Below are 27,307 nucleotides of genomic sequence, written 5' to 3'. Positions count from 1 at the left end.
ACCACCAGCACCTCGATCAACACCACCAGCACCACCAGCACCACCACGAGCAGCACCACGACCTGCACGACCACCAGCAGCACCACCAGCAGCAGTACCACGACCAGCACCAACAGCACAACCAGCATCACTAGCACCAGCATCCCAGCACCAGCACCAGCACCTCCACCAGCACCACCACGACCAGCAACACCACCAGCAGCACCACCAGCAGCAGTAGCACCACCAGCTACATTACCACCACCGCTAGCTACACCACAAAAGCACCACCAGCAGCAGCACCACCAGCAGGAGCACCACCAACAGGACTAGCAGCACCACCAGCAACACTAGCAACAGCATCCCTGGCACTAGCACCAGCACCAGCACCACCACCAGCACCACTACCAGCAACATCAGCATTACGACTATTAGAACGAGCAACACCACCAGCACCACCAGTAGCACCCACACCACCACCACCACCAGCAGCACCACTGCCACCACCAGCACCACCACTGCGAATACCACCACTGCCAGCACCTCCAACTGCTCCACTAACTCCAACATCACCAGCAGCAACACCAGCACCACCACCAGCATCACCACTACTAGCACCACCACCATCACCAGCACCACAAGCATCAGCACCAGCACCATTGGCACCACTAGCATCACCAGCAAGACCACCACCAGCAGCACCCACACCAAATCCACCAACACCACCATCACCAGCACAACCAACCGCACTAGCACCACCTGCACCACCACCACCGCCACCAGCACAACCACCAGCACCACCAGCACCAGCACCACCATGATCACCAGCACCACAAACATCAGCACCACCACTATTAGCACCATCAGCACCACCAGCAACACCACCAGGAGCAGTACCACCACCAGAACCTGCACCACCACCGCAAGCACCACCACCACCAGCACCACCACCAGCAGCACCACCAACAGCGCCAGAACCATCACCAGCACCACCACCATCAGCACCAGTACCATTAGCACCACCAGCACCACCACTAGCACCACCACCAGCACCAACAGCATCACCACTATTAGCACCAGCACCACCAGCAGTACCCACCAACACCACCACCACCAGCAGCAACAGTGCCACTACCAGGATCATCACTGCCAGCACCACCACTGCCAGCAGCTCCACTACCTACACCAACACCACAAGCACCAGCACCAACATCAGCACCACCACCAGCACCACCACCACCAGCACCACCACCATCACCAGCACCACAAACATCAGCACTACCACCAGCAACAAAAGCACCAACACCGCTACCAGCATCACGGCTACTGCCAGCACCACCACTGGCAGCCCCACCATTGCCAGCACCACAACCAGCACCAGCACCACCACCAGCACCAGAAGCATCACCATTATTAGCACCTCCAGCACCAGCACCACCAGCAGTGCCCACACCAGCACCACCACCACCAGCAGCACCACTGCCACTGCCAGGACCACCACTGCCTGCACCACCACTGCCAGCAGTTCCACCAGCTACACCAACACCACCAGCACCAATACCAACACCAGCACCACCACCAGCACCACCACCAGCAGCACCCCCACCATCACCAGCACCACAACTATCAGCACCACCACCATTGGCACCACCAGCACCAGCACCACCAGAAGCGCCCACACCAGCACCATCAGCATCACCACTATTAGCGCCAGCACCACCAGCAGCACCCACCAACACCACCACCACCAGCAGTACCAGAGCAACCGCCAGGACCACCACTGCCTGCACCACCACTGCCAGCAGCTCCACCAGCTTCACCAACACCACCAGCATCAGCACCAACACCGGCACAACCACCAGCACCACCAGCACCAGCACCACCATGATCACCAGCACCACAAACATCAGCAACACCACTATTAGCACTATCAGCACCACCAGCAACACCACCAGGAGCAGTTCCACCACCAGAACCTGCACCACCACCGCAAGCACCACCACAAGCAGCACCACCACCAGCAGCACCACCAGCAGGAGCACCACCAACCCTCACTAGCAGCACCACCAACAACACTAGCACCAGCATCCCCAGAACTAGCACCAGCACCAGCACCACCACCAGCACCACTACCTGCACCATCAGCATTACCACTATTAGCACCAGCAACACCACCAGCACCACCAGCAGCATCCACACCAGCACCACCACCAGCACCAGCACCACCAGCAGCAACCACACCAGCACCACCACCACTAGCAGCACCATGGCCACTGCCAGCACCACCACTGGCAGCACCACCACTGCCAGCACCAGCACCAGCTCCACCAACACCACCAGCACCACCACGACCTGCACCACCAGCAGCTGTACCACAACTGGCACCAGCAGCACCACCAGCACGAATAGAACCACCATCCCCAGCTCCAGCACCAGCACCTCCACCATCACCACCACCATCAGCTACGCCAAAAAAGCACCACCAACAGCAGCACCACCAGCAGGAGCACCACCAACTGGACTAGCAGCACCACCAACAGCACTCACACCAGCAGCACCACCTCCGGCAGCACCACTGCTACTGCCAGGACGATCACTGCCAGCACCACCACTGCCAGCAGCTCCACCACCTACACCAACACCACCAGCACCAGCACCAACATCAGCACCACCACCAGCACCACCACCACCAGCACCACCACCACCAGCACCACCACCATCACCAGCACCACAAACATCAGCACTACCACCAGCACCAACACCACTACCAGCATCACGGCTACTGCCAGCACCACCACTGGCAGCACCACCATTGCCAGCACAACCACCAGCACCAGCACCACCACCAGCACCAACAGCATCACCATTATTAGCACCTCCAGCACCAGCACCACCAGCAGTGCCCACACCAGCACCACCACCACCAGCAGCACCACTGCCAGCAGTTCCACCAGCTACACCAACACCACCAGCACCAGTACCGACACCAGCACCACCACCAGCACCACCACCATTAGCACCACCAGCACCACCAGCACCAGCAACACCAGAAGCGCCCACACCAGCACCATCAGTATCACCACTATTAACACCATCAGCATCACCACTATTAGCACCAGCACCACCAGCAGCACCCACCAACACCAACACCACCAGCAGTACCAGAGCAACCGCCATGAACACCACTGCCAGCAAAACCACTGCAAGCAGTTTCACCAGCTACACCAACACCACCAGCACCAACACCAGCACCACCAACAGCATCACCACCAGCCGCACCACCACTAACACCAGCATCACAACCATCAGCACCACCACCATTAGCACCACCAGCACCAGTGCCGCATCCACCACCAGCAGCACCACCAACAATACCATCACCAGCACCAGCAAAACCAGCACCAGAACCACAACCAGCACCACCACCACCAGCACCACAGCCACCTGCAGCAGCAGCTGCAAAACCAGCACCAGCAGCACCACCAGCGCCACAAGCATCACCAGCACGACCACCACCACCACCACTACCACCACCAGTGCCACCACCAGAACCACCACCACCATTGCCAACAACACCAGCATCTCCAGCAGCACCAAAACGAGCAACACCACCACCAGCAGCACCACCAACAGCGCCAGAACCATCACCAGCACCACCACCATCAGCACCAGTACCATTAGCACCACCAGCACCAGCACCAGCACCACCACTAGCACCACCACCAGCACCAACAGCATCACCACTATTAGAACCAGCACCACCAGCAGCACCCACCAACACCACCACCACCAGCAGCAACAGTGCCAATACCAGGATCATCACTGCCAGCACCACCACTGCCAGCAGCTCCACCACCTACACCAACACCACAAGCACCAGCACCAACATCAGCACCACCACCAGCGCCACCACCACCAACACCACCACCATCACCAGCACCACAAACATCAGCACTACCACCAGCAACAACAGCACCAACACCACTACCAGCATCACGGCTACTGCCAGCACCACCACTGGCAGCACCACCATTGCCAGCACCACCAGCAGCACCAGCACCAGAAGCATCACCATTATTAGCACCTCCAGCACCAGCACCACCAGCAGTGCCCACACCAGCACCACCACCATCAGCACCACCATCAGCACCAGCACCAGCACCACCACTACCATCACCACCACCACCACCACCAGCATCACCATCAGCCACACCAGCAGCACCACCACCAGCACCACCACCATCAGCACCACCAACAGCACCACCACCACCATTACCACCACAACAGGCAACACCATTACCACCACCACCATCATCACCACCACCACCAACACCAGGAACACCAACACCACCACCACCAGCACCACCTGCACCACCTGCACCACCACTACCAGCATCACCACCACCAGAATGACCACCAGCACCACTAGCACCAGCACCAGCTTGACAAGCAAAACCTGCGCCAGCACCACCACCCGCACCACCACCACCAGCAGCACCACCACCAGCACCACCACTAGCACCCAATCCATCACCACAACCAGCAGCACCACTGCTACCGCCAGGACCACCACTGCGAATACCACCAGCGCCAGCACCTCCAACTGTGGCACCAACACCAACATCACCAGCAGCAACACCAGCACCACCATCGCCAGCACCACAACCATCAGCACCAGCACCACCAGCACCAGCAGCACCAGCAGCACCCACACCAACTCCACCAACACCACCAGCAGAAGCACCAGCACCAGCAGCACCACCACCACTAGCACCATGGGCATCACCAGCACCAGCACCATCACGAACACCACCACCATCAGCACCAACACCAGCAGCAGAAGCACCACCACCAGCACCACCGGCACTACCACTACCAGCACCACCAGCACCACTGGCACCAGCGTCCCCAGCACCTCCACCAGCACCACCACCACCAGCAACACCACCAGGAGCAGTACCACCAACAGCACCTGCACCACCACTGCAAGCACCACCACAACCAGCACCACCACCAGCAGTACCATGAGCAGGAGCACCACCAACAGCACTCGCAGCAGCACCAGCAACAGTAGCACCAGCATTCCCTGTGCTAGCACCAGCACCAGCACCACCAACAGCACCACTACCAGCACCATCAGCATGACCACTATTAGCACCAGCAACACCACCAGCACCACCAGCATCACCCACACCAACTCCACCAACACCACCAGAGCAAGCACCACTACTAGCAGCAGCCCCACTGCCACTGCCAGGACTACCACTGCCAGCACCAGCACCAACACCAGCATGACCACCAGCACCACCACCACCAGCACAACCATGATCACCAGCACCACAAACATCAGCACCACCACTATTAGCACCATCAGCACCACCAGCACCAGCACCACCAGCAGCAACCACACCAGCACCACCACAACCAGCAGCACCACTGCTACTGCCAGGACCACCACTGCGAATACCACCAGTGCCAGCACCTCCAACTGCACCACCAACACAAGCAACACCAGCACCACCCCCAACAGCAGAACCACTGACAGCACCTCCACCATCTCCACCAACAGCACCACCACCAGCACCACCAACACCACCATCACCATCGCCACCCGCACCACCATCACCAGCACCAGCAGCACCACCAGCACCAGCAACACCAGGAATACCACCACCATCAGCAACACCACTACCAGCACTACGACCACCACCAGCAGCAGCACCACTACCAACACCACCAGCACCTCCACTACCAGCACCACCCACACCACAACGACCTGCACCACCACCAGCAGCACCACCAGCGCCACTAGCACTAGCACCCCCAATACCACCACCAGTACTACCACAGCAAGCACCTCCACCAGCACCATGAGCACCACCACCAAAAGGAACACCACTGTCAGAACCTCCACCAGCAGGAGCGCCATGACCAGCACCAGCAGCGCCACCAGCACCACTAGCACCAGCATTCCCACCACCAGCACCACCAGCAATACCACTACCAGCACCACCAGCACCAGCACCAGCACCACCAAAAGAACCACCACCACCAGCACCACCACCACCATCACCAGCACCACAACCACCAGCACTACAAGCACCACCAGAACCAGCACCACCACCAACACTACCACCATCAGCACCACCACTACCAGCACCAGCACCACCAGACGCAGCACCATCACCAGCTCCAGCATCACCACCGGCACCACCGGCACAACCAGCACCACCACCAGCAGCAGAACCAGCACCAGCACCACCACCAGCACCAGCACCACCAGCAACACCACCACCACCACTGCCAGCACCACCACCATCTCCACCAACAGCAACACCACCAGCACCAGCAGCACCACCAGCACCAGCACCACCAGAAACACCACCACCATCAGCAACACCACTACCAGCATGACCACCACCACCAGCAGCAGAACCACCACCAGCACCACCAGCACTATCAGTATCAGCACCAGAAGCACCACCAGCACCAGCACCAGCATCCCAGCACCACCAACAGCACTACCGCCACCAGCAGCACCAGCAGCACCACCAGCACCACCAGCAGCAGTACCAGCAGCCGCACCACCACCAGCACCACATCCACCTCCAGCACCACATCCACCACAACCACTGCCAGCATCACTTCCAGCACCACCAGCAAAACCAGCACCACCATCACCACCAGCACCACCGCCACCAGCACAACCAGCAGCAGCACCATCACCAGCTCCAGCACCGCCACCAGCACCACCACCACCACCAGCACAACCACCAGCAGCAAAACCACCACCAGCACCACCACTGTCAGCACCACCGCCAGTGCCACCAGCACCAGCAACCCCACCAGCACCACTACCACAAGCAAAACCAGCACCATCACCACCAGCAGCACCACTGCCAGCACCACCAGCATCTCCACCAACAGCACCACTGCCAGCATCACCAGCACCACCATCACCAGCACCAGCAGCACCAGCAGGACCATGCACCACCAGGAACACCACCACCATCAGCAACACCACTACCAGCACCACCATTACCACCACCAGCAGCACCACTACTAACACCACAAGCACCACCACCACTAGCACCACTAGCACCACATCGACCTGCACCACCACCAGCAGCACCACCAGCGCCACTAGCACCACCCCCAATATTTCCACCACCAGCGCCTCCACCAGCACCCCCAAATCCACCAGCACCACGAGCACCACAACCAAAAGGAACACCACTGTCAGAACCTCCGCCAACACCACCAGCAGGAGCACCACAACCAGCAGCAGCAGCACCACAAGCACCAGCACCACCACCAGCACTATCAGCATCACCAGTAATAGCACCACCAGCACCAGTACCACCAGCAGATCCCACACCAGCACCACCACCACCAGCAGCACCACTGCCACCGCCAGGACCCACACTGCCAGCACCACCACTGCAAGCAGTTCCACCAGCTACATCAACACCAGCACCAGCACCAACACCAGCACCACCACCATCACCACCACCAGCAGCACAATCACTATCACCAGCACCACAACCATCAGCAGCACCACCATTAGCACCACCAGTGCCACCAGCACCAGCGCCACATCCACCACCAGCAGCTCCACCAACAATACCACCACCAGCACCTGCTCCACCAGCAAAACCAGCACCAGAACCACAACCAGCACCACCACCACCAGCACCACCACCACATGCTGCAGCAGCTGCAAAAACAGCACCAGCGCCACCAGCATCACCAGCACGACCACCACCAGCACCACTACCACCACCAGTGCCACCACCATAACCACCACCACCAGCACCAGCACCACCACCATTGCCACCAACACCAGCATTTCCAGCAGCACCAAAACAAGCAACACCACCACCAGCAGCACCACCAACAGCACCACGACAAGCACCACCACCATCAGCACCAGCACCATCATCAGCACCACCACCATCAGCCCCATTACCATTAGCACCACCAGCACCAGAACCAGCATCACCACTAGCACTACCACCAGCACCAGCAACATCACTACTATTAGCACCAGCATCACTGGCAGCACCCACCATCACCACCAGCAGCAGCAGCACTACCACTACCAGGATAACTACTGGTGCTCCACCACTGCCAGCACCTCCACCATGTCCACCAACACCACCAGCACCAGCACCAACACCAGCACCTGCAGCACCAGCACCATCACCACCAGCACCACCACCATCACCAACTCCACAACCATCAGCACCAGCACCATTAGCACCACCAGCACCACCAGCATCAGCACCACCAGCACCACCCACACCAGCACCACCACCACCAGCAGCACCACGGCCATGGCCAGCACCACCACTGGCAGTGCCAGCACTGTCAGCACCTCCACTAGCTCCACCAACACCACAAGCACAAAGTACCAGCACCACCACCAGCATCACGTGCACCACCAGCACCACCAGCACCAACACCACCACCATCCGCACCACCAGTATCAGCACCAGCAGCAGCAGCACAACCACCAGATCCAGCACTGCCAGCAGCACCTCCACCACCACCAGCACCACCACCAGCACTACCACCACACTCACCACCACCAGCAGCACCACCACCATCAGCATCACCACCACCAACACAATCACCACCGCCACCAGCACCACCAGCATCACCTGCACCACCAGCACCACCAGCACCAACACCACCACCACCAGCACCACCAGCATCAGCACCACCAGCAGCAGCAACGCCACCAGATCCAGCACTGCCACCAGCACCTCCACCACCACCAGCATCACCAGCAGCACTACCACCACAATCACCACCACCAACAGTGCCACCACCATCAGCACCAGCACCACCAACAAAATCACCACCACCACCAGCACCACCACCAGTATCACCTGCACCACCAGCACCACCAGCACCAACACCACCACCACCAGTACCACCAGCATCAGCACCACCAGCAGCACCAACACCACCAGATCCAGCATCGCCAGCGGCACCTCCACCACCACCAGCACCACCACCAGCAAAAGCAGCACCAGCACCAGCACCACCACTACCATCACCACCACCACCAGCACAACCAGCACCAGCACCACCACCACCAGCACCACCACCATCTGCCACACCAGCACCACCACCAACAGCATCACCACCAGCACCACCAGCATCAGCACCACCACCAACACCAGGAACATCACCACCACCAGCATCACCACCACCAGAACGACCACCAGCACCACTAGCACCAGCACCAGCTCGACAAGCAAAACCTGCGCCAGCACCACCACCCGCACCACCACAACCAGCAGCATCACCACCAGCACCACCACCAGCAGTATCGGCCTCACCACTATTAGGACCACCAGCACCAGCACAACCACTAGCACCCAAACCACCACCACCACCAGCAGCACCACTACTACCGCCAGGACCACCACTGCAAATACCACCAGTGCCAGCACCTCCAACTGCTCCACCAACACCAACACCACCAGCAGCAACACCAGCACCACCACCACCAGCACCACAACCATCAGCACCAGCACCACTAGCACCAGAACCACCAGTAGCACCCACACCAACTCCACCAACACCACCAGTGCAAGCACCACCACCAGCAGCAGCACCACCTGCACCAGCATCACCCCCACCAGCACCACCACCACTAGCACCAAGGGCATCACCAGCACCAGCAACACCATGAACACCACCACCATCAGCACCAACACCAGCAGCAGAAGCACCACCACCAGCACTACCACTACTAGCAGCACCAGCACCAGCACCAGCACCACCACCACTAGCACCAAAACGACCTGCACCACCAGCAGGAGCACCGCCACCAGCACCAGCAGCACCACCAGCACCACTAGCACCAGCGTCACCAGCAACTCGACCAGCACCACCACGACCAGCAACACCACCAGCAGCAACCACACCAGCACCACCACCACTAGCAGCACCACGGCCACTGCCAGCACCACCACTGGCAGCACCACCACTGCCAGCACCAGCACCAGCTCCACCAACACCACCAGCACCACCACCAGCAGCACCATGACCTGCACCACCAGCAGCAGTACAGCAATCGGCACCACCAGCACGAATAGAACCACCATCCCCAGCTCCAGCACCAGCACCTCCACCATCACCACCACCACCAGCAACACCACCACCAGCACCATCAGCAGCAGTACCACCACCAGCACCATCACCCACAGCACCACCACCAGCAGTATCACCACCAGCACCACCACCAGCAGTATCGGCCTCACCACTATTAGGACCACCAGCACCAGCACCACCTGTAGCACCCACACCACCACCACCACCAGCAGCACCACTGCCACTGCCAGGACCACCACTGTGAATACCACCACTGCCAGCACCTCCAACTGCTCCACCAACTCCAACATCACCTCCAGCACCACCACCAGCAGCACCATGACCTGCACCACCAGCAGCAGTACAACAATCGGCACCAGCAGCACCACCAGCAGCAGTACCACCACCAGCACCATCACCCACAGCACCACCACCAGCAGTATCACCACCAGCACCACCACCAGCAGTATCGGCCTCACCACTATTAGGACCACCAGCACCAGCACCACCTGTAGCACCCACACCACCACCACCACCAGCAGCACCACTGCCACTGCCAGGACCACCACTGTGAATACCACCACTGCCAGCACCTCCAACTGCTCCACCAACTCCAACATCACCACCAGCACCACCACCAGCAGCACCATGACCTGCACCACCAGCAGCAGTACAACAATCGGCACCAGCAGCACCACCAGCACGAATAGAACCACCATCCCCAGCTCCAGCACCAGCACCTCCACCATCACCACCACCACCAGCAACACCACCACCAGCACCACCAGCAGCAGTACCACTACCAGCACCATCACCCACAGCACCACCACCAGCAGCATCTCCACCAGCACCACCACCAGAACTATCGGCCTCACCACTATTAGGACCACCAGCACCAGCACTACCTGTAGCACCCACACCACCACCACCACCAGCAGCACCACTGCCACTGCCAGGACCACCACTGTGAATACCACCACTGCCAGCACCTCCAACTGTTCCACCAACTCCAACATCACCAGCAGCACCACCACCCACACCACCACCACCAGCAGCACCACTACCAGCACCACCACCAGCAGTATCGGCCTCACCACTATTAGCGCCACCACCACCACCACTAGCACCCAAACCACCACCACCACCAGCAGCACCACTGCTACCGCCAGGACCACCACTGTGAATACCACCAGTGCCAGCACCTCCAACTGCTGCACCAACACCAACATCACCAGCAGCAACACCAGCACCACCATTGCCAGCACCACAACCATCAGCACCAGCACCAGCAGCACCAGCACCACCAGCAGCACCCACACCAACTCCACCAACACCACCAGCGCAAGCACCAGCACCAGCAGCAGCACCACCTGCACCAGCACCACCGTCATCAGCACCACCACCACTAGCACCATTGGCATCACCAGCACCACCACGAACACCACCAGCATCAGCACCAACACCAGTACCACCAGCATTACCACTACCAGCACCACCAGCACCAGCACCAGCACCACTACCAGTAGCACCACAACGACCTGCACCACCAGCAGGAGCACTGCCACCAGCACCAGCAGCACCACAAGCACCACTAGCACCAGCGTCCCCAGCACCACGACCAGCACCACCACCACCAGCAACACCACCAGGAGCAGTACCACCACCAGCACCTGCACCACCACCGCAAGCACCACCACAACCAGCACCACCACCAGCAGCAGCACCACTGCTACCGCCTGGACCACCACTGCGAATATCACCAGTGCCAGCACCTCCAACTGCTCCACCAACACCAATATCACCAGCAGCAACACCAGAACCACCACCACCAGCACCACAACCATCAGCACCAGCACCACCAGCACCAGCGCCACCAGCAGAACCCACAACAACTCCACCAACACCACCAGTGCAAGCACCACCACCAGCAGCAGCACCACCTGCACCAGCATCACCCCCAACAGCACCACCACCACTAGCACCAAGGGCATCACCAGCACCAGCACCACCACGAACACCACCACCATCAGCACCAACACCAGCAGCAGAAGCACCACCACCAGCACTACCACTACCAGCAGCACCAGCACCAGCACCAGCACCACCACCACTAGCACCACAACGACCTGCACCACCAGCAGGAGCACCGCCACCAGCACCAGCAGCACCACTAGCACCAGCAACCCCAGCACCTCCACCAGCACCACCACCACCAGCAACACCACCAGGAGCAGTACCACCACCGGAACCTGCACCACCACCGCAAGCACCACCACAACCAGCCCCACCACCAGCAGCACCACCAGCAGGAGCACCACCAACAGCACTAGCAGCACCACCAGCAACACTAGCACCAGCATCCCCAGCACTAGCACCAGCACCAGCACCACCACCAGCACCACTACCTGCATCATCAGCATTACCACTATTAGCACCAGCAACTCCACCAGCACCACCAGCAGCACCCACACCAGCACCAGCACCAGCACCAGCACCAGAACCACCAGCAGCAACCACACCAGCACCACCACCACTAGGAGCACCATGGCTACTGCCAGCACCACCACTGGCAGCACCACCACTGCCAGCACCAGCACCAGCTCCACCAACAGCACCAGCACCACCACCAGCACCACTACGACCTGCACCACCACCAGCAGTACCACAACTGGCACCAGCAGCACCACCAGCATGAATAGAACCACCATCCCCAGCTCCAGCAGCAGCACCTCCACCATCACCACCACCACCAGCAACACCACCACCAGCACCACCAGCAGCAGTATCACCACCAGCACCATCACCCACAGCACCACCACTACCAGCATCACCACCAGCACCACCACCAGCAGTATCGGCCTCACCACTATTAGGACCACCAGCACCAGCACCACCTGTAGCACCCACACCACCACTACCACCACCAGCAGCACCACTGCCACAGCCACTGCCAGGACCACCACTGCGAATACCACCACTGCCAGCACCTCCAACTGCTGCACCAACACCAACATCACCAGCAGCAACACCAGCACCACCACAATCTTCAGCACCAGCATCACCAGCACCAGCACCACCAGCAGCACCCACACCAACTCCAACACCACCAGCACCAGCACAACCACCAGCACCAGCACCACCTGCACAACCACCACTAGCACCACAAGCATCACCAGCACCAGCACCAACACCACCACCAGCATCAGAAGCACCACCAGCAGCACCACCAGCACTGCCACTACCAGCACCGCCAGCAACCACCACCACCAGCACCATCACGACCTGCACCACCAGCACCACCAACACCAGCAGGAGCACCACCAACAGCGCAATCAGCACCACCAGCACCACTAGCACCAGCATCCCAAGCACCACCAGTATTATGACCACCAACACCTCAACCAGCACCACCAACACCACCAGCACCACCAGCACCACCACGCGCAGCACCACGACCTGCACCACCACAACCAGCAGCACCACCAGCAGGAGCATCACCACCAGCACCACTACCAGCACCATCAGCATTACCACTATTAGCACCAGCACCACCATCACCACCAGCACCAGCACCACCACCAACACCACTACCATCAGCACCACCACTACCACCACCAGCACCATCAGCAGCAGAACCACCACCAGCACTATCACTATCAGCACCACCAGCACCACCAGCATCAGCATCCAAGCACCACCACCAGCACCACCAGGATCACTAGCATCAGCATCCCCAGAACCAGCACCAGCACCACCACCAGCAACACTAGCACCAGCACCACCATCAGCAACATCACTACCAGCACCACGACCACCACCAGCAGCAGCACCACTACCAACACCACCAGCACCATAACGACCTGCACCACCACCAGCAGCACCACAATCACCACCAGCACAAGCACCCCCAGCTCCACCACCAGTACTACCACCGCCAGCAACTCCACCAGCACCACCAACTCCACCAGCAGCACGAGCACCACCACCCAAATGAACACCACTGTCAGAGCCTCTGCCAGCACCACCAGCAGGAGCAACACGACCAGCACCAGCAGCACCACCAGCAGCACTAGCACCAGCATCCCCAGCACCAGCACCAGCATCACCAGCAGCAGTACCACCAGCACCAGCACCACCAGCAGCAGGACCACTAGCAGGAACACCACTACCACCACCAGCAGCACCACCGACAACACTAGCACCGGCATCCCCAGCACCAGCACCAGCACCAGCACCACTACCAGCACCATCAGGATTACCACTATTAGCACCAGCAACACCACCAGCACCACCAACAGCACCCGCACCAGCACCACCACCACCAGCAGCACCACTGTTACCACCAAGACAACCACTGCCAGCACCACCACTGCCAGCAGCTCCTCCAGCTAAACCAAAACCACCAGCACCAGCACAACCACCATCATCAGCACCACAAACATCAGCACCACCACCATAAGCACTACCAGCACCACCAGCACCACCAGCAGCAACCACACCGGCACCACCACTACTACCATCACCACGGCCACTGCCAGCACCACCACTGGCAGCACCACTATTGTCAGCACCACCACCAGCTCCACCAACACCACCAGCACCAGCATCACCACTAGCACTAGCACCACCTGCATCATCACCACCACCAGCACCTCCACCGGCACCACAACCAGCACCACCAGCACCAGCACCAGCACCAACACCAGCATCCCCAGCACCACCAGCAGCCACAACAGGAGCACCAGCACCTCAACCAGCACCACCAACACCACCAGCACCACCAGCACCACCAGCACCACCACCAGCAGCACCATGACCAGCACCACCAGCAACAGCACCACCAGCAGTAGCACCACCAGCAGCACCAGCAGCAACACCAGCGCCACTAACACCAGCATCCCCAAAACCAGCATCAGCACCACCAACAGCACCACCACCACCAGCAGCAGCAGTACCACCAGCACCAGCAGCAAAAACAGCACCAGCACCACCATCAGCACCACCACCACCAGCACCACCACCACCACCAGCACCAAAACCAGCATCAGCAAACCACCAGCACCAGCACCACCAGGAACACCACCACCATCAGCAACACCCCTAACAGCACCACCACTACAACCAGCACGACCAGCAGCAGCACCACCAGAAGGAGCACCACGACCAGCACCAGCAGCGACACCAGCACCACTTGCACCAGCATCCCCACCACCAGCACCAGCACCACCAGCACCAGCACCAGCATCCCCAGCACCACCAAGAGCAACAGCAGCAGCACCAGCACCTCAACCAGCACCACCAACACCATCAGCACCACCGGCACCACCACCAGCAGCACCATGAATGGCACCACCAGCAGCAGCGCCACCAGCAGGAGCACCACCAGCAGCGCCAGCAGCACCAGCAGCACCACCGGCACCACTAGCACCAGCAGCAAAACCAGCACCAGCACCACCATCAGCACCACCACCACCAGCACAACCACCACCAGCACCACCAGCAGCAGCACCATAACAATCTCCAGCACCACCACCAGCACCACCAGCAGCAGCAAAACCAGCACCAGCACCACCACCAGCACCAGCACCACCAGCAAACGCAGCACCACCACCAGCACCACCAGCACCACCACAATCAGCACCACCACCAGCAGCACCAGCACCACCACCACAAGCAACACCAGCACCACCACCATCAGCAGCACCACTGCCAGCACCTCCACCATCTACACCAGCACCACCATGACCATCGCCACCCGCACCAACATCACCAGCACCAGCAGCACCACCAACACCAGCACCACCAGCAGCACCAGCACCACCAGCAGCAGCAAAACCAGCACCAGAACCACCACCAGCACCACCAGCACCACCACCACTGCCACCAGCACCACCACCAGCAGCACAACCACCAGGTCCAGCACCAGCAGCACTACCTGCACCAGCACCCCCAGGAACACCACCACCATCAGCAACACCACTACCAGCACCACCACCAACAGCAGCAGCATCACTACCAACACCACCAGCATCTCCACTACCAGCACCATTCGCACCACAATGACCTGCACCACCACCAGCAGCACCACCAGCGCCACTAGTGCTAGCGCTCCCAGCACCACCACCAGTACTACCGCCAGCAGCAGCACCATAACAATCTCCAGCACCACCACCAGCACCACCAGCACCACCACCACTGCCACCAGCACCACCACCAGCAGCACAACCACCAGGTCCAGCACCAGCACCAGCAGCACCACCTGCACCAGCACCCCCAGGAACACCACCACCATCAGCAACACCACTACCAGCACCACCACCAACAGCAGCAGCATCACTACTAACACCACCAGCATCTCCACTACCAGCACCACTCGCACCACAATGACCTGCACCACCACCAGCAGCACCACCAGCGCCTCTAGTGCTAGCGCTCCCAGCACCACCACCAGTACTACCGCCAGCAGCAGCACCATAACAATCTCCAGCACCACCACCAGCACCACCAGCAGCAGCAAAACCAGCACCAGCACCACCACCAGCACCAGCACCACCAGCAAATGCAGCACCACCACCAGCACCACGAGCACCACCACAATCAGCACCACCACCAGCAGCACCAGCACCACCACCACAAGCAACACCAGCACCACCACCATCAGCAGCACTACTGCCAGCACCTCCACCATCTACACCAGCACCACCATGACCATCGCCACCCGCACCAACATCACCAGCACCAGCAGCACCACCAACACCAGCACCACCAGCAGCACCAGCACCACCAGCAGCAGCAAAACCAGCACCAGCACCACCACCAGCACCAGCATCACCACCACCACCGCCACCAGCACCACCACCAGCAGCACAACCACCAGGTCCAGCACCAGCACCAGCAGCACCACCTGCACCAGCACCCCCAGGAACACCACCACCATCAGCAACACCACTACCAGCACCACCACCAACAGCAGCAGCATCACTACCAACACCACCAGCATCTCCACTACCAGCACCACTCGCACCATAATGACCTGCACCACCACCAGCAGCACCACCAGCGCCACTAGTGCTAGCGCCCCCAGCACCACCACCAGTACTACCGCCAGCAGCACATCCACCAGCACCAACTCCACCAGCACCATGAGCACCACCAGCAAAAGGAACACCACTGTCAGAACCTCCACCAGCACCACCAGCAGGAGCACCACAACCAGCACCAGCACGCCACCAGCACCACTAGCACCAGCATCCCCAACACCAGCACCAGCACCACCACCGCCAGCACGACCACAACCAGCACCACCAGCAGCACCACCAGCAGGAGCACCAGCACTAGCACCAGCAGTACCACCAGCAACACTAGCACCAGCATCCCCAGCACCACCACCAGCACCACCACCAGCACCATCAGCATCACCACTATTAGCACCGCCAGCACCAGCACCATCAGCAGATCCCACACCAGCACTACCACCACCAGCAGCACCACTGCCACCTCCAGGACCACCACTGCTAGCAGCTTCACCAGCTACACCAATACCACCAGTAGCAGCACCAACACCAGCACCACCACCAGCAGCACCACGACCTGCACCACCAACAGCAGGACCACCAGCAGCACCACCACCAGCACCAGCAGCACCACTAGCACCAGCATCCACAGCACAAGCACCAGCACCACCACCAGCACCAGCACCACCACCAGCACCACCATCACCAGCACCAGCAGCACCACCACCAGCACCAGCACCACCACCAGCACCAGCAGCACCAGCAGCGGCAGCAGCGGCAGCACCACATGCACCACCAGCACCACCACCACCGCCAGTACCACCACCAGCAAAACCAGCATCAGCGCCCCACCAGCACCACCAGCAGCAGCAACAACATCAGCACCAGCAGCACCATCCACGCCACCAGCACCACCAGCACCAGCACCACCAGAACCACCACCAACAGCACTAGCACCATCACTAGCAGCACCACCAGCACCAGCATACCCACCAGCACCACCACCAGCACTACCACCACCAGCACCTTGACCAGCACCACCAACACCACCAGCACCACCAGCAGCACCACCTCCACCAGCATGACCACAAGCAGCTCCACCAGCGTCAGCACCACCAGCAGGAACACCGCCACCAGCACCAGCAGAACCAGCAGCAACACTAGCACCAGCAGCACCAGCAGCACCAGCACCACGACCTGCACCACCAGCAGCAGCACCACCAGCAGCAGCAGCACCACCAGCACCACCAACACCAGCAGCACCCCCAGCACCACCAGCCCCAACAGCAGGAGCACCACCAGCAGGAGCACCACGACCTGCACCATCAGCAGCAGCACCAGCAGCAGGAGCACCACCACGAGCAGCAGCCCCACCAGCACCACTAGCATCAGCAACCCCAGCACCAGCACCAGCACCACCACCCGCACCACCACCACCAGCACCACCAGCACCACGACCTGCTCTACCAGCAGCAGCACCAGCAGCAGGAGCACCACCAGCAGCAGCAGCCCCACCAGCACCACTAGCATCAGCATCCCCAGCACCAGGACCAGCACCACCACCTGCACCACCACCACCACCACCAGCACCACCAGCTCCACGACCTGCACCACCAGCAGAACCACCAGCAGGAGCACCATAACCAGCACCAGCAGCACCAACAGCACCACTAGCACCAGCACCAGCAGCACCACTACCAGCACCAGCACCACCACCAGCACAAGCAGCTCAACAGCAGCAGCACCACATGCACCACCAGCACCACCACCAGCACCAGTACCACCACCAGCACCACCAGAAAAACCAGCACCAGCACGCCACCAACACCACCACCACCAGCACCACCAGCAGCAGCACCACCAACAGCACCAGCAGCACCATCAGCACCACCAGCACCACCAGCGCCACCAGCACCACCACCAGCTGCACCACGACCTGCACCAGCAGCAGCAGCCGGAGCACCACCAGCAGCAGCAGCCCCACCAGCACAACGAGCGCCACCACCCGCACCACCAAAAGCACCACCACTACCACCAGCACCACCAGCACCACGACCTGCACCACCAGCAGCACTACCAGCTGCAGGAGCACCAGCAGCAGCAGCAGCAGCCCCACCAGCACCACTAGCACTAGCATCCCTAGCACCAGAACCAGCACCACCACTAGCACCACCACCAGCACCAGCAGCACCACCAGCACCACCAGCACCACCACCAGCAGCACCACGACCTGCACCACCAGCACCAGTACCACCACCAGCACCACCACCAGCACGACCACCGCCAGCACCTCGACCAGCACCACCAACACCACTAGCACGACCAGCAGGAGCATCACCACCAGAACCAGCAGCACCACAAGCACCACTTGCACCAGCATCCCCAGCACCAGCACCACCACCAGCACCACCATCACCAGCACCACCACCACCAGCACCACCAGCAGCAGTACCACGACCAGCACCAGCATCACCACCAGCACCACCAGCATCACCACCAGCAGCCAAACAACCTGAACAACCAGCATCACCACCACCAGCAGGAGCACCACCACCAGCACCAGCAGCACCACCAGCACCACCAGCACCATTACCACCACCATCACCACCAGCAACACCACCAGCACCATCAGCACCACCAGAACCACCACCAACAGCACAAGCACTATCACCAGTAGCACCACCAACAGCACCATCAACACCAGCGTCCCCAGCAGGACCACCACTGGCACAACGACCACCAGCAGCAGCAGCAGCACTGCCAGCACCACCACCACCACCACTAGAAGCAGCACCACCACCACCACTACCAGCAGCAGCACTAGCACCACCACCAGCACCATGACAACCTTCACCATTAGCATCAGCATCCCCAGCAGCAGCACCACCGGCACAACCACCACCACCACCAGCAGCACCAACACCAGCACCACCACGACCACCATTACAGCAGCACCACCACCACCACTACCAGCAGCACAAGCACCACCACCAGCACCATGACAACCTGCACCACAAACACCAGCATCCCCAGCAGCACAACCACCGGCACAACCACCAGCAGCAGCAGCAGCAACACCATCAGAAACTCCACCAGCAGCACCTCCACCAGCAGCAGTACCTCAAAACCCAGCACCTCCATCAGCACCAGCAACACCAGCAACACCACCAGCACCTGCACCAGCACCACCAGCATCACCAACACCACCCGTGCCACCACCAGCAGCACCACAATCTGTACCACCAGCAGCAGTACTAGCACCACCACCAGCACCACGACAACCTGCACCACAAGCATCAGCATCCCCAGCAGAACCACCACCGGCACAACCACCACCAGCAGCACCACCACCACCACTACCAGCAGCAGCACTAGCACCACCACCAGCACCATGACAACCTGCACCACTAGCATCAGCATCCCCAGCAGCACCACCACCTTAACAACCACCACCACCACCAGCAGCAACACCATCAGAAACTCCACCAGCAGCAGTTCCTCAAAGACCAGCATCTCCATCAGCACCAGCAACACCAGCATCACCAGCACCACCAGTACCACCACCAGCAGCACCACAACCTGCACCACCAGCAGCAGTACCACCAGCAGAGCACCACCCCCAGCACCACCAGCACCATTAGCAACAGCATCCCCAGCAGCAGCACCACCAGCAGTACCACCACCACCAGCACCACAACTACCAGCATCAGCACCACCACCACCAGCACCACCTCGACCAGCTCCACCAGCAGTAGCACCACCAGCAAGAGCACAACCACTAGCACCAGCAGCAGCACCAGCAACACTAGCACCAGCACCACCAGCACCACAACCTGCACCACCAGCAGCAGCACCACCCGCAGCAGCACCACCACAAGCACCAGCAGCACCCCCAGCACCACCAGTGCCACCAGAAGCACCAGCACCACCACCGCCAGCACCAGCACCCCCTGCAAAACCAGCACCAGCACCACCACCAGCAACTCCACCACCAGCACCACCACCACCAGCACCACATGCAGCAACATCACCACTAGCACCATGACCTGCAACACGACCTGCACCACCAACACCATCATCACAACCAGCAACACCACCAGCAGCACCATGACCTGCAACACGACCTGCACCACCAACACCAACAGCACAACCAGCAACACCACCCACAGCACCATGACCTGCAACACGACCTGCACCACCAACACCAACAGCACAACCAGCAACACCACCCGCAGCAACATGACCTGCAACACGACCTGCACCACCAACACCACCAGCAGCAGCACCAGCAACACTAGCACCAGCACCACCAGCACCACAACCTGCACCACCAGCAGCACCACCACCCGCAGCACCACCACCACCAGCAGCACCACCAGAACCACCACCACCATCACAAGCACCATCACTATCAGCACCAGCTGCACCAGCATACCCACCAGCACCACCACCAGCACTACCACCACCAGCACCTTGACCAGCACCACCAACACCACCAGCACAACCAGCAACACCACCAGCAGCACCATGACCTGCAACACGACCTGCACCACCAACACCATCATCACAACCAGCAACACCACCCGCAGCACCATGACCTGCAACACGACCTGCACCACCAACACCACCAGCACGACCAGCAGGAGGACCACCAGTACCAACACCAGCACGAGCACTACCAGCACCACCATTCTCACCACCAGCACCAACACCACCAGCACCACCACCACCAGCAACACCACCACCAGCACCACCACCAGCACCAGCACCACAATCTCTAGAACCACCAGCACCACCCGCACCACCACCAGCACCAGACCCACCAACACCACCACCAACACCAGCACCACAACCACAAGCACCACCACCACCAGCACTAGCACTACCAGCACCTCCACCAGCACCTCCACCAGCACCACCATTACCACCACCAACACCACTACCACCAGCACCACTGTCACCATCAGCAGCACCACCAGCACCACCATTACAACCACCAGCACCAACCCCACCAGCACAAGCACCACCAGCACCACCACCCCCAGCAGCACCACCACCAGCAGCACAACCACCAGCAGCAGCACTACCACCACCACCAGCTGCGGCAACACCACCACCAGCAGCACAACCACCTCCATTCTCACCACCAGCACCATGACCACCAGCACCACCACCACCAGCAACACCACCACTAGCACCACCACCAACACCAGCACCACCAGCTCCACAACCACCAGCACCACAACCACCACCACCAGCACCAGAGCCACCAACACCATCAACAACAGCAGTACAACCACAAGCACCACCAGCATCAGCACCAATGCCACCAGCATCACCAGCACCACCTCCACCAGCTCCAGCACCACCAGCACATCCACCAGCACCACAGCTAGCACCACCATTAGCACCACCAACACCACTACCACCAGCACCACTGTCACCATCACCAGCACCACCATTACCACCACCAGCACCAACACCACCAGCACAAGCACCACCAGCACCAGCACCACCAGCAGCACCACCACCACCAGCAGCACTACCACCACCACCAGCTGCGGCAACACCACCACCAGCACCACCATTCTCACCACCAGCACCCCCACCACCAGCACCAACACGACCAGCACCACCACCACCAGCAGCACCACCACCAGCAGCAGCACTACCACCACCACCAGCAACACCACCACCACCAGCAGCACCACCAACATCACCACCACCACCAGCACCACCACCACCAGCACAACTACAAGCATCACCACCACCAGCACTGCCACCACCAGCAGCACCACCAGCAGCACCACCAGCACTACCAGCACCACCAACACAATGACCAGCACCACCAACAGCAACACTACCAGCACCAGCACCACCACAAACACCACCAGCACCACCACCAGCACCACCATCAGCGGCACCAGCACCATCACAACCAGCTGCACCTGCAGCACCAACAGCAACACCTGCATCACCAGCACCAGCACCCACAGCAACACCACCGGGAGCTCCACCAAGAACTCTGCCACCATCAGTACCTCCACCACCAGCACCTCCATCAGAACCTGCACCACCATCACCATCAACAGCACCAGTGGCACCACCAGCGCCACTACCAACAGTAGCACAACCACCAGCACCACCCACCACCAGAAGCACCACCAACTCCAGCACCACCGCCACCAGCAGCATCGCCACCACCAGCACCACCAGCAGCACTACCACCAGCAGCATCACCACCATCAACAGCTGCACCTGTGCCACCAACACCACTAGCACTTGCACCAGAACCAGCACCAACGGCACCACCACTAGCACCTCCACAAGTACCACCAACACCACTAGCACCAGCATCACCACCAGCACCACCACCACTAGCACCACCACCGCCACCACCTCCACCAGCACCACCAGCACCATCACCACCACCACCACCACCACCACCAGCAGCATCACCACCAACAACACCACCACCACCAGAACCACCAGCAGCAGCATCGCCACCAGCACCAGCAGCACCACCAACACCACCAGCACCACCAGCACCACCACCACCAGCACCACCAACACCACCAGCACCACCAGAACCACCACCACCAGCACAAGCACCATCACTATCAGCACCACCACCAGCCCCACGAGCACCAGCACCACCAGCAGCTCCACCACGGGCACCAACACCAGCACCATCAGCACCACCACCATTAGCGCCACCAGCACCAGCACCATCAGCACCAGCACCACCACCACCAGCACCATCAGCACCAGCACCACCAGCAACACCCACACCAGTACCACCACCATCAGTAGAACCACTGCCACCACCAACACCACCACTACCAGTACCACCACTGCCTGCACCTCCACCAGCACCACCAACACCAGCACCGCCACCACCATCACCAGCACCACCACCATCAACACCACCACCATTAGCACCACCAGCAGCACCCACAACTGCAGCAGCCCCACCACCAGCACCACCAGCAACACCAGCATCAGCAGCAACACCACTATCAGCAGCCCCACAAGCTGCACCAGCACCACCAGCACCAGCCCTACCAACACCACCACCTTCATCAGCAGCGCCACCCCCAGAAACTCCACCAGAGACACCTCCACTACCAGCAGTATCTCCACCACCAGCACCTCCACCAGAACCAGCACCAACGGCACCACTACCAGTACCACGAGCACCACCAACGGCGCTACCAGCACCACTACCACCAGCGGCACCACCATCAGCACCAGCACCAGCACCACCACCACATCATCACCACCATCACCACCAGCACCAATGGCAGCAGCAGCTCCACCACCACCAGCACCACCTGCACCACCACCAGCATCAACACCACCAGGACCATCACCAACACCACCGCCACCAGCACCACCAGCACCACCACCAGCACCACCACCACCACCAGCACCACCAGTACCACCACCAGCACCAGCACCACCAGCATCATCAGCACCACCAGAGCCAACAGCAGCAGCAACCCCACCAGCATCTCAACCCGCAGCACCAGCAACACCAAGATCAGCAGCATCAACTCCACCAGCAGACCACCAGAACCACCAGCAACGGCGCCACCAGCACCACTACCACTAGCGGCACCACCATCAGCACCTGGACCAGCACCACCACCACCACACCTGCACTACTACCACCCCCACCACCACCACCATTAGCACCCCCAGCAGCAGCACCACCACCATCACCAGCACCCACAGCACCAACACCACTAGCAGCACCACCACCATCAGCAGCCCCACCTGCGCCACCAGTACCACCAGCACCACCACCACCAGCACCACCACCAACACCAGAACCACCAGCATCAGCACCACCAGCCCCACCAGCACCACCACCAACAACACCACCAGGACAACCTCCTGCAGCAGCAGCAACACCATTGGAAACTCCACCAGAAGCACTGCCACCACCATCAGTACCTCCACCACCAGCACCTCCACCTGAACCAGCACCAAAGGCACCACCACCATCAGTACCACCACCACCACCAGCAACTTCGGCACCACAGTGCCACCAGCACCAGCACCACCAGCTCCACCAGCGCCAGCACCACCAGCAGCACCACCAGCACCTCCACCAGCACCACCACCACCAGCACCACTATTAACACCACCAGTACCACTACCACCAGCACCACCGCCACCATCACCAGCACCACCACTACCACCACCATTGCCACACCAGCACCAGCACCACCACCAGCACCAGCACCACCAGCACCACCATCACCATCAGCAGCCCCACCAGCGCCACCAGCTCCACCAGCACCAGCACCACCAGCACCCCCAGCAGCACCACCACCACCACCAGCACCACCACAATCACCACCAGGGTCATCACTACCAGCTGCACCACCATCACCAGCACCACCACCACCAGCACCACCACCAGCACCACAACCACCACCACCACCAGTAACACAACCAGCACCACAACCACCAGCACCAGCCCCATCAGCTCCACCAGCAGCACCACCAACACCACCATCAGAACCAGCACCACCATCACCACCAGCACCAGCACCACCACCAGCAACAGCACCACCAGCAACACTACCACCAGCACCACCACCAACACCAGCACCACCAGCTCCACAACCACCAGCACCACCTGCACCACCACCTGCACCAGACCCACTAACACCACCACCAACACCAGCACCACAACCACAAACACCACCAGCACCAGCACCAATGCCACCAGCATCACCAGCATCACTGATACCACCACCAGCACCAGCACCACCAGCACCTCCAACAGCACCACCACCACTAGCACCATCATTACCACTACCAACACCACTACCACCAGCACCACCGCCACCATCACCAGCACCACCATTACCAGCAAAAGCACCAGCAACTTTAGCACCACCACTACCAGCACCACCAGAACTACCATCACCAGCACCAACACAACCAGCAGCAGCAGCACCACCACCAGCAGCACCACCACCAGCAGCACCACCACCACCAGCAGCACCATCAGCGCCAGCAGCATCACCACAACCACCAGCACAACCCACACCACCACCATCATCAGCACCACCAGTACTGCCACCACCAGCAGCACCACCAGCAGCACCACCAGCACCACCCTGGCTCTGCCACCAGCACCTCCACAAGTACCACCAACACCACTAGCACCAGCACCACCACCACCAGCACCACCATCACCAGCACCTCCAACAGCATCACCAGCACCAGCACCACCACCACCATCAGCATCACCACCAACAACACCACCACCTGCACCACCTCCACCAGCACCACAACCACCTGCAACAGCAATACCACCAGCACCACCAGCATCACAGCCACCTGCAGCACCACCATCAGCAGCCCCAAAAACCCTACCAGCACCACCAGCACCACCACCTGCACCACCAGCACCACCACCACCACCACCTCCAGCAGCAGCAACATTACCAGAAACTCCACCAGCTGCACCTCTACCACCAGCAGTACCTCCAAAACCAACAACTCTATCAGCACCACCACCACCAGCACCACCACCACCACTACAAGCACCACCACCACCAGCACAACCACCAGCACCACCACCAGCATCAATACCACCACCACCACCAGCATCACCTCCACCAGCACCACAACCACCAACAACAGCAATACCACAAGCACCACCAGCACCACCGCCACCAGCCCCTCCACCAGCACCTGCACCACCACCACCACCAGCGTCACCACCTACTCCAACAACACCAGCACCACCCCCACCAGCACCACAACCACCAGCAACAGCAATACCACAAGCACCACTAGCACCAGCACCGCCAGCACCTCCACCAGCACTACCAGGACCAGCACCACCACCAGCATCACCACCAACAACACCACCACCAGCAGCACCACCTCCACCAGCTCCACCACCACCAGAACCACCACCACCACCAGCACCACAGCACTACCACCAACAGCACCACCAGCACCACCACCAGCTACAGCAACACCACCACCACACCAGCACAACCACCACCTGCACCAGCACCACCAGCGCTACCAGCACCAGCACCAACACCACCAGCACCACCACCACCAGCAGCAGCGCCACCACCAGCACTACAAGCAGCACTACCAGCAGCAGCAACACCACCATCAACAGCCCCACCTGTGCCACCACCACCCCTAGCACCTCTACCAGAACCAGC

The 27,307-nt window shown here is 60.6% G+C and overlaps 1 protein-coding gene and 1 pseudogene across 1 annotated transcript; both read left to right on the top strand.

The window, feature by feature from the left end:
* The first annotated feature begins 3,154 nt into the window (after positions 1 to 3,154).
* Positions 3,155 to 9,338, top strand: LOC121286094 (annotated as a pseudogene).
* Positions 9,339 to 13,468: 4,130 nt separating this feature from the next.
* LOC121286093 (mucin-5AC-like) lies at positions 13,469 to 24,714 on the top strand. The gene is given in 7 exon segments (XM_041203087.1): positions 13,469 to 13,527; positions 15,212 to 15,716; positions 16,454 to 16,509; positions 19,168 to 19,687; positions 21,939 to 22,193; positions 22,602 to 23,061; positions 24,626 to 24,714. Coding segments are annotated over 7 exon segments (1,944 nt in total).
* The last annotated feature ends 2,593 nt before the right edge of the window (positions 24,715 to 27,307 follow it).

Source organism: Carcharodon carcharias, chromosome 13 (assembly GCF_017639515.1).
Source record: "Carcharodon carcharias isolate sCarCar2 chromosome 13, sCarCar2.pri, whole genome shotgun sequence".
Lineage (NCBI taxonomy): Eukaryota > Metazoa > Chordata > Chondrichthyes > Lamniformes > Lamnidae > Carcharodon > Carcharodon carcharias.
Note: the sequence above shows the minus strand (reverse complement) of the source record. Positions and strands in the feature narration are given on the sequence as shown.